Below are 11,750 nucleotides of genomic sequence, written 5' to 3'. Positions count from 1 at the left end.
TAAATTTTAAAAAAATTTAAAAATTAATTGATGTTTTATTTCATTAATTCAAATTGATAGATAATGATAAAAATATTGTATATGTTGATTTGAATTAATAAATAAAATATCAAATAATTTTTAAATTCTATAAAACTTAATAAACTTAATATATGTATTAAAAAAATTAATTTAATTATTGAATATTTGAAATTTGATATATAATATAAATTATTGGGTAAAAAAAGTTATTTAATAGTGTTTAAATAAGTGAATCTATCAACTTAATATATAGAGAGAAAGACAGATTGCTAATGTAATAGACACCTATTTTTGTTATGCAAAATATATTAATAGCTTACACTAAAATTTTGTAAAAAAAATTACTTTTTACGATTAATTAAGTTATTATATTATAGTAATTTAAACAGGTTATAAAAAATTGCAGCTTTAGTAAAAACGGAAGCATGAGATAGGAGAAAAGAGAAAACTGATTTAAAGATGGAAGTTGAAAGGAGTGCGAAAACCCTAAAATGTGACATTTATATTCACAAACAGCAACTTAAGAAACACTCGATCAAAGAAAATTATAACATTTATAAGATTTCCACCACACGACATATTACATCAACTGCAGCATGAGTGACCGATGTAAATTTTTGCCCTAGTGATTAGGCCTACGCAGTACAAACCTATTAAACTCATTTTACATCTCAAGAATATTGACATCATATTCAAAGGGAAGCATATTTAAAGATAAGAAAAATAAGGTAGTGCGGAAACAACAATTGATACTTTAGCCAATTTTATTTTTTCATATATAACTCCGTAAATATCATGTCTCACTAGAGGATCCACATAAGGAACGTCTAAAAGGTAGCAGTATACACCTGCGTACTATTTATATTTAGTATAGCAATCAAGGATTTCTTAGAATGCTTATATGAGCTCTACACTCATATGAAATACATAATAATTTTAAGGTTTGAGGTGACAGCACGAGCTCATGAATGTGACATGAACACATTGTATTCAAAGGATAATTTTCTAGAGCATGTGGTGGGAGAGATCCATGGGAAAGGGATTGTTTAGAACATTATCCATGTAATAGTGTGGGTGGCTTGGATCCATCACCACAAACTGCATGTCCTCTGAAGGCTTCCAGTGCCGTTTCCTTTGATTAATAAACCAGTTGTTTATTTGCTTCTGATCCAGACCTGTCGACTCTGCTAGTGCCAGCTTCTGTGATTCCTGCACACATTATTTAATAAAATTACCATCTAAATTATGAAAATTATTCTAAATATTACTGCTCATTTTCTCTTGGGAAGCTAAGAACCATCAAGTATTTATCATCTATCATGAAGTATGATATGATAAATTTACTAATTTTTACAAAAACCATCTTAGAAGTCATATTAAGAGGATTTCTAGTTAATCACAATGTAAAAGTTTTTACACTGAAAGTCCGTAGACTACTATTAAACTCAAATTTACTTGCCTATATATCAAAACATTAGGAAAGGATAGAGTAAAAGATAGAACTTACGGATGGGTAAGGCCATTTGTAATGTCTGCTCCACCATTCAAGTAATTGTTGCCTTGCTTCTTTAGGTAGCTTTCCCTTTTTCCTCTTCTTCATGAATTCTTGCTTCAGACTGCCCAAGTATCCGCTGTACTTGCGCAAAAGCTGACCCTTCAATTCCCTGTCCTCTGCCTGGGGATCTATGTTGTGTAGATCAACATCCTCTTCAGATGATCCATTCCTATCACCACCCTCGTTACAAGCTGATCATCATATCAATCAAGTCAATTATGAAAATACTAGATACTTAAGCCTAATTCAATGTAACTAGATTTATCAATAATGTCATGGCAAATATAATTATGCATACAACTCTAAAATTTCCTTTCTCAAACAGGCGACTCTAATAGTTGATCAGAAAGAATTTGAATAATTGCTAAATAGCAATCTAGTCAACTCTTAAACCAATAAAAAAGAGCAAGAAAAAAAAAACAAAAAGCTCAAGCTCACAAGTGAGATGGATGATGACAAATGGTATTTCCCTCCATTTTTCTCTAAGAATTTTTACGAACTGTAGCAGCCAATAATTTTCAAATTTACCTACCACTATGATATCAACTAGTTGAAAGTTGAAACTAGCAAATACGTATAGTTTGATTACATATAAATGTTGGGTACCAGAGGGAAAATAAAAACTGCAACAGCGGAAGTACACACAAGAGAAACAAATTAAAGAAAACAAACTCAAGAATTAACGTGGTTCAGCACTTCTTGCCTACATCCACAAACAAATTTTTACTAGCAATTTTTACAAGGACAAAATTGCAAAACCTCTCACACAAGTTTTCTGGAAAAACTTGGAAACCTTACACTTGCACACAACTACCCAAGTCCCTAATACACTCAAAGGAACCTATGTTGTTGTGGTGAGTAAACACAAACCCTCACCCTTTATTTATAGTAGTACTCTACCACTACCCTTCTTCAAACTACCCAATGTGGGACTTTGGAAGGTACCCACACACTTTGGCACAACACAAACTACTCAATGTGGGACTTTGGAGGATACCCACACACTTTGGGCACAACATTCCTCCCTTCATCCAAAGTCTCACATTAATCCATCATCATAACAGGCCACACTTACAGAAGGAGTACTCTTCTTCTTCTCCTTCATACATTTCAAGTCCTCCTTGAATTCTGGACATTTGAATTGAATGTGACCAAACTCTCCACAGTAATGACACTGAATATTACTCATATCTTTCGGCTGGAATCTTCTACCATGTTGATCACCATACTTCTTTCCTCGCTCGCCTTTAGCTAGCAGTATCTGACTGTCTCCAGAGGATTTATCACCACCCATCATTTGTTGATTCTCCTTCAACGCCCTTATCACCTCATCTAGTAGCAATGTACTCTTCCCAGCTAGCAATGATTGCACTAGTGATTTATAAGATTTGGGTAGAGAAGCCAATATCAACAATGCTTGCTCTTCATCTTTGATAGTCTCCCCTGCATTCATCAGTCTAGATACCAGTTCATTAAACTTATTAATGTGATCAAACACATTACCTTCATCTTCCATCTTCAGCGAGTACAGATCCATTTTCATCATCAATCGATTGGTCAACGTCGTCGATGCAAACTTGCCTTCCAACAAATTCCACAACTTCCTTGGAGATGTTTCTTTTAACACAGTCACTTTGATTTGTGGAGCTAGTGCCAATCGAATTGTGCTCACTGCCTTTTTCTGGATTGTACTCCATTCTGAATCTTTCATCTCACATGGCTTTTCTTCTTCTAAGGCACAATCAAGACCCTGCTGTACTAAATAGTCCTGGATTGTGCATTGCCATAAGGAGAAGTCTATCCTCCCATCAAACAAAGGAACATCTAACTTCATCGTAGTCATAGCACCGTTCTGCTCTGGCCCACGTACTGCTTCTTTTCCTCCCTGGTACTCTGCTTCTCTTCCTCCCTTGAGCAAAACCTCAATTCTTTTTTGATATGGAAGATCAGACAATGCTGCAACCACAGAGCATACTAAGAATTAAGAATTCCCCAGAGACCTACCATCGAGCCGGTCTCCCGATCAGACCATCAGCTCTGATACCACTGTTGGGTACCAGAGGGAAAATAAAAACTGCAACAGCGGAAGTACACACGAGAAACAAATTAAAGAAAACAAAATCAAGAATTAACGTGGTTCAGCACTTCTTGCCTACATCCACAAACAAATTTTTACTAGCAATTTTTACAAGGACAAAATTGCAAAACCTCTCACACAAGTTTTCTGGAAAAACTTGGAAACCTTACACTTGCACACAACTACCCAAGTCCCTAATACACTCAAAGGAACCTATGTTGTTGTGGTGAGTAAACACAAACCCTCACCCTTTATTTATAGTAGTACTCTACCACTACCCTTCTTCAAACTACCCAATGTGGGACTTTGGAAGGTACCCACACACTTTGGCACAACACAAACTACTCAATGTGGGACTTTGGAGGATACCCACACACTTTGGGCACAACAATAAAGACACTACATTATTGTCAAAGACAAGTTTTGGTGGCACATACATGGATGATTAAATTAATTATTTTATCTTAAAATATTTTCTAGTGATCTTAATACATATTTAACAAAGAAAATTAAAATATAAACCATTGCATTGGTTTCTTCATTGAATGATAAAGACAATTTATTAAGAAAACATTTTAGGAGAACTTAAATGAATAACTACAAGTACAAAATGCAATCATTACGAAATAATTGATTCACCCCAATGAAACTTTAAAGTTTGCACTTGAAATGGTGCATAGGATAAAGAGCCGGGCGCCAATGAGAAACAATATTCCAAGCATCTAACTCAGATAATGGACGCACCCTTTTTCTTCAGACCCGACAAAGTTAGGGACGAAAAAGTATATTCGTGAATGTATATTTCTCCGAATCAACTTATGAAGGGCTACTTTATCAACATACATACATAGACCCTAGTGAAGCCTACATAAAAGTAAAACAAGGGGGAACCTAAAGTTGTAACGAAGAAAAGGTTACTATAAGAATAGCTACCTCACAAACAAAGGCTCCACCACTCTCATGGTCATCGTCAATATTTATTTGAAATCACACCAACTCTTAATACAGTTAACGTTCTCAAGAACCAATATAAAATGCATTGCAATTTTGTGATAGAAAAGTAAAAGCAACAATTAAAACATCAAGAAATTAACATCAATAAAAGTGGTTTATTAATTTCCATTAAATACATACGCACAGATCAAATAGATAAATAAGTATTGAAAATGAAATACAAAGGGGATCTCCTTCATCCTAAACAATCTTTTTGGGCAAGCAAGCACATTACACAATAGATATACAAGGAGACTTCCATGATTGAAAAACTAATATATGAACTATGATAGTAGTGACGGGAACAAGAACATAAAGATCTCTTCAATATATAAATAGGTTTCTCTACTCCAATAGAATCTTGTAAACTATACATCGAAGTGTTAGAGAAGTCATTTCATGTGGCCGTACATGATTGGAATTTGGAAGTTAGAAAATAGTGATTGATCGGGATTTATACATCCAGAGCAACATGCAATAGGCTTTTACTCACTCATTTTCATTTGTAGTCATTAGCATAACAGCAGCAAAGTTTGACTCAGATGGTTATCAACTTGTCATATTTAACTATAGATTTCATTGAACAAGCAGCATTCTGTTGACATGACAGTATGTATATCCATTACCAGTTAAAGACATGGAAATAAATTAGTGCCACAAATCTATGATCAATAGGTCATAATTCTAATAACAAGCATGAAAAATGCCTTTGCACCTAAAGAGACAAACTCTTTCTGCATTAAGACAATAGCATAGTCACCCTTTTGAAATTACACAATTTCTATTAGTCCAATAACAGAGAATGATAAACACGCAAAAGCATGAGGAAACATAGAGGGTGACACAGATGAAAAACTAGATTTTATCATTATTTTGGACCAATTATCCAAACAGCTTAAACCCACTAAACAAATCCTCTAAGAAAGAGCTCTTTGGGCTAGAGGCGGAACAATGTAAATAGACAATTATATTTGGTGTGTTCAAAACCCAACTTTTAATTAAGAATTGGGACAGGGAGGATCAAACTTCGGCTTACCACTTATCAATCATAAACAATTCTTGTACCACGAAGACCTATTATCCTAATAACAAATAATAAGTTACTAATTGAAAACTCATCAATCATGTTAACCCCTAACACAAAAAAGGCCCTTTAATTAATAAAGCTGTGAAGTGATAGATTGATTATCATGTCTCTCAACAACTATAACCTCATAATTAGGAATTTGGTTACAGGGACTACAGAAACGTAAAAGACTAGAAAATAAAGTGAAAGATTAATTTTCTCTTCCATCGTTTTAATAGGGATAAATAAAGCTGAAAAAAGTAAGAAAAAAATGAATCAACTTTAACTGTTAAATGACATTTAAACCCTTGTAAATATAACAGAATATAGATCATTGACTAAATAGCCGCTTTAACCCTTTAAATTCCTATCAACTTTAGATTAGTTCTTACACTTAGAAAGCCCTCATTAAATACAAACGATCAAAAAGTCAATCAGTTAACCTCTCACAGTTTTAGGACTTAAAAGAAGGGGTTGCCTTGTCTCCAAACAAGGACTAATTTGAAGTTAATTGAAAGTTACATAGAACTAAAGGCTGTCACACCAAAATGAAATTAGGGTAGGGGTATATTTGTCATTTTATTAATTTTCTCCCCTTCTAACCCATTTTCCTCACCATTCTCAACAGCAAAAAAACATTTTTCCAAAAGTGTTTTTTAATTACAAATAATCTCTCTCTAATTTCCTCCCTTCCAAATGGTAGGAATGAGATGAATTGAGTGAAATAAATGATTCTTGTAAATTCATTTACTGATCCATATATCAAATTAATATAGAGAAAAAATCAGATCACCCTCCTTATCCTTCATTTTATTTTTATCTAGAAGATAAAAACACATACTAAGAAAACAATTAATGAGATGAATTGAGTGAAATAAATGCTTTTTTAAAATTCATTAACTGACCCACATCAAATTAATAAATAGAAGAAATCATATTACCCTCCTTATCCTTCATTTTATTTTCATCATATTACCCACAATTAATAAAATCATTTATATTAAAACTGTTTTGCTAATCATTATGGTTAAAAAATTAAAAGTAAAAAAAAATTAACATGTTTGAAAGAATAACCAAGTGTTACAAATACATAATTTTCACTAAACTCCTAAAATCCTTCTATTAATTAATTCCTTAACCATTGCTCTAAGTCACGACACTTCAACATAGTAAAAGGATTTTAGAGTACCTTGACTCTCTTGCTTACTAAAAAAATATCAACCTCCTAATACGGCATCCTCATTCCACAGCTAAGAAAGTATACGATATTTAAAAATTAGGTGGAGACAGGGATATAATTAAAAATGCTTCCTCTAAAATAGATAAAATTGCAAGAATTATAGTAGTAAGTTTTTTAGTAGTTCTTAAATTCACCCTGGCAAACTTAAAAATTCATCCTGCACTTATCCCCAGAGGACTTCAGCTATTTTCTGCCACTTTTTGTCTGTATATATTACATTTCCAACGAGGGTATCTAGCCAAGTTCCTACCCCGCAATTACCACTCCAGGGCACCAGTGCAGAAGAAACCCTAATCCCTAGGTTATTTACCAGACCAAAATTCACCCGCGACCTGCCTTCGGCCGTTTCATCCACCTTTGGATTCATTCCAAGTAGAATCTTTAACAATTATACTAAAGGAAGCAAAACCAGCGAAACCATAGAATCGCGGTAAAAATCAAATGGAGAAATAGAAAGACAAGAATGCGACTAAAAAGACTTATATTTCCCAAAAAAAACAGCTGGATATGTGTCAATATCAGGAACACACGAAATGACGAATTAGCAAGATACCAAAACAGTTCATTCAATGCACTAACATCGAGAAGAGGATGTAGATATGTACAAAACCACCATCTACACTTTGACAGGCAAAGCCACGCTTTGAACAAGGCCACCGTTACTAGTATTTGAAACCCTCGCACAACAGGACTAGACAATAAAAAAAAAAAGATAGCCCAATGATTAATAAAGAATTTTAAAGTTGAAAAGGAAAAGCGGTGCCTAATCAACTTTAAGCACCTTTCAATCCTAACAAAACATTGTTCCTGAAAACACAAGCGTGCATGGGTATTCAATTACTCAAACATCAAATACCAAACTATTAACGTTAAAAAAATACTTTGACACTGTTTCTCAAGTGTAGTATGATTTGTTTTCCGATCGGATTTGGAGTTTCTTACGGATTACTGAGGTGGAACTCTAGTTTTGATTGAATGACAACACAAAAATCTAAAAATTTGTATCTAGGTTTTATACTCGACATTAATAGAAAATAGTTTTAAATATGAAGAATATTTTCAGAAGATAGCAGAGAGATGAAGAGAGAGAGAGAGGGGGGGTCATCACCATAGTCTGAGGAAGAAATTGCAAGATTTTTGAACTGGCACTCGATCCTTTGAAGGAAGAGCATGGCTTCCTTCAAGGGTTTGGAGAGTTCTTGCTCGTACTTGGTCAGCATCTCACAGTAAGCCTCCATGAACTGATCCAAAGCTGGATCTTCACCTATGCAACCTGATCCAGCTGCATCACCTGCCATTGACACTGCTGAAGCGCATGCTTCTTCTAACCTTGCCACCACTTCAGGCGGTGCTCCAACCTAAAAGGAAGGTGTGAAAACTATAAATGCATCACCAAAAACCACGATATAATTTCCATGAAGAAAGCTGTCTTTGTCACTTCTACTTTAAAGGGTTTTTTGACTTCTTTGCCAACTCTCTTTCTTACGATGGAACACAACTTAACAACATGGTGTTTTTAATAGAAAGGAACAAAAAAACAAGTCCACAGCTCACAGTACACAGATCCAACCTTGCCAAAGAAAGGGAGGGTGCAGAAATTAATTAAGCAACAATCGTTATCAACTACTGAGTCAAAATCTGTCTGCCTTTTCAGCACAAAGAGGGGGTGGGGGGTACACTACACATCACACAAGAGGATTAAAAACAAACTTTTTCTTCTTTTCTAAATTCTAACCTTCTGACAATTGACGTAGGCTGCCAAGAGACGGTGATAGTGAGGATGAGCCATGATCTTGGCCTTGACCCCAGAAGAGGAAGAGGAGGAGCTCCCATTGTTGTTGCGGTGGTGGTGGTGGTGACCACTCTCCATGAAATAGTACCCTAACCCAGTGTTGTTGTCATCGGTGGTGTTGTTGTGGTTATTGTCAAGCATGATAGAAGGATGAGTTTCACTGTTAGTGCAGTTGGGAATGAAGAGACAGTTTGTATTTGCATTATTATTAGTATTATTACTAGGATTAGGATTTATTGGATGATGAGCAGCATGATGGGAAGTCACCAAAGGCATCATCGTCATTGGGCATAGCCCACCACTGTTTTCTCCAAAAGCCAACAAATAAGAAGGGCCATTAGAACTACTACCCTCCATGGCTTGCACATTCACTCACTTGTCAACACATACACTCACACACACTTACTGTCTTATCCTTTTTGCCTACTATTAACTTCTGTAGCTCACTACAGTTGTTCACTCACTAGCCTTACATGTTACAACAAAACAAAGACACTCCATTCTCCTCCTATGTTTTTTCTCTCTCTTTTTTATGAAGTCTGGTTGCTCTGGTGATGTTTGTCTTTCAGGGCTCTCCCGGGTTTTATGGGAAAAGTATCAGGCTTTTTACAGAAAATCCTAAATAGTGATAGTGGAGGCTATAGTCAGTTACATGAAGTAAGTAGCATAGAGATTTTCACACTTGGCTTTTCTGGCAAAGCCTGCACGGTGTTAAATGTTAATACTTCTTTCTTTCCACCCCTTTGAGCATTAATGAATGAATGAATGAAATGAACCACGCACTTTCTCTCTCACTATGATTCTAGTGGTTACACGGTTACACTTGTGAGTGAGAAGACACGGCACAGCAGAGCGCACGCGGGGCACACTGAGAAAACGAAGAGTTACCGAAGATGAGAGGGGCGAGGGTTCATGTAAGGCACTGCTACAAACAAAGGCTTTTACCTTCCCAATGAAAACTCTCCCTCTCTTTTCCTGCACTGCCACTGATACGCTGCTATTCCTGGCGTAAAACAAAACAGGAGAGAGAGAGAAACCAAGTTTCGGAGAGAAGGAACGATCAAATCGAGGAAGAGAAAACAAGTTACCTACTTCTGACCATGGATGGAGAAGGGATAGATGGATAGGTTTATGTTTATGGGGCACGGAATCAACACTTCTTTCTCTCTCCATTCTTTAATGGCAATCCATCCACTCATTTAATATTCTCACCCTGTTTGTTTGTCCAGAAATTATTTCCTAGTTTAGTACTATCTTTTATCTATTAAATGTGTCTTTAATTTATTACTATCATTCTAAAATTTTACTATTTTACTATAGAAAATGCAGAAATAACTCTTTTGTTTAACTATTTATGATTTCAGTCAATTTTTATATTATATATATTTAAATTTTTAATTTATAAAAAATTAATGATATTTAATTACATTCGATTAAAAAGAGTCTGTCAATATTACCTAATAATTTCGTATGTTTATCCTCTTCTCACCGTAGTGATTCTTAAAAATATTCTCTACTCCCACTGAGAAGCACTGACAATATTTAACAAAACATTAGTGATCTAATTTATTAAACCCAACATGGTTACGGAAAATCCATCTTTGCTTGAAATGGTTCTTGTTGTTTGGTTCCAAAATAGTATTTTTTTTTTCAGCATTAGGGTTAACACTATTTTTTTCACAGTTGAGAAAGCCGGATGCTAAATACTTCATTATTCGATCTTGCAAAACTAAACATGAATATATGATGATGCTTGTTGCTTCCTTCTGTCTCTTCCTAATTTTCACGTCTTAAACGTAAGGGTTATGTTGTATATTATTTTATTTCTCTTTTGGTACCACTGGTACCTTTTTAATGAAAATTTTCTTAGCTGTTAAAAAAAAAGCATGATCTAAATTCTAATATAATACGATATAATTTAGGATGGAAAAAGCGAGTCTGCAGCTAGGTAAATAAAGCTGGTAAAGTTTGTGGGACAGTCCGAATGTCTCTTCGTCTCAATCGATCTCTTTTCTTTTGATCAGTAATTCCAGCACCATAGGCATAGGTTTCTCTTCTCTATTATCTATTCTCCACAATAATAAAGGCCTAGAGTATAGCATCACAAGCACCTCCATCAGGTTACGTACACATTGTCGCTTCCCATTGTCCCCCTCTCCCGGTTTTACTTATACTCTTCCCTTTTTCAGAGTACACTTCAATTCATTTTTCTTAATAGATCAGTAGCATATGGAAACATATGACTATTGTTTATTTAAATTATTTTTTTGTCGAATGCATATTTTTTTTTATCGGTAAGGATAATCACTATCAGATCGTAAATGTCTAATAACTTATGGCACGTATATGTATACTTTGATAGTGTATGTATATGAGTATGTAAGTGTTCGTACATTGACACTTTAATTTAATGTAATGATATCACAAATTGCACCGTAGCGGCTATGGTAGGTCTAGGAATCTCCGCAGTCCATCTCGCCGTGAATGAATGACCCTTCAGGCTGCTCCTTGCTCAGTTTTCTGTTTCTCTACCATTTATGCATCTTTATTCTTATTGTAGCCACGCTTAAAAAAACACAAATAATTACATCCTTTATGAGTTTAAATATTTCTTTTTATGAGAATATACCATATAGTATATTTTGAAATTTGAATGATCTCTGTTCAATTTTTGAATTTTTAATATTTGAAACATATAAAGTAAAAATGTTTGAAATTAAAATTATTATACTTTAGCTAATATTTTAACGTCGGAATTTGAATCCTATACTTTATAAAAAAAACTATAAGTATCATAAAAATGTTTTATTAATGTACGTAAAATGTAAATTATAAAGTTGCAAAAAAAAATAATGAAAGAATATCATAGAAATTGCATAGGATACTGTGTAACGACCCATCATGATCTCTACACTTAGTGGAATCGCACTACTACTAGTAAACTAAGAGAAATATTAAGCTGGATAACTCATACATATATGTATAGGTAAGAATAAAAATAACTCA

General features: G+C 34.4%; 1 protein-coding gene across 1 annotated transcript; it reads right to left on the bottom strand.

The window, feature by feature from the left end:
- Nucleotides 1-767: 767 nt before the first annotated feature.
- On the bottom strand, nt 768-9,919 carry LOC109803987 (homeobox protein SBH1). Its single transcript, XM_020365706.3, has 4 exons — nt 8,688-9,919; nt 8,061-8,310; nt 1,529-1,767; nt 768-1,230 (listed from the first exon to the last, which is right to left on the bottom strand). The coding sequence occupies exons 1-4, from the start codon at nt 9,099-9,101 to the stop codon at nt 1,027-1,029; spliced, it is 1,107 nt and encodes a 368-aa protein (XP_020221295.1). The 5' UTR covers nt 9,102-9,919; the 3' UTR covers nt 768-1,026.
- Between the last annotated feature and the right edge of the window lie 1,831 nt (nt 9,920-11,750).

The sequence above is a fragment of the Cajanus cajan genome, chromosome 1 (assembly GCF_000230855.2).
Source record: "Cajanus cajan strain Asha chromosome 1, NIPB_CcT2T_4, whole genome shotgun sequence".
NCBI classification, from domain to species: Eukaryota; Viridiplantae; Streptophyta; class Magnoliopsida; order Fabales; family Fabaceae; genus Cajanus; species Cajanus cajan.
Note: the sequence above shows the minus strand (reverse complement) of the source record. Positions and strands in the feature narration are given on the sequence as shown.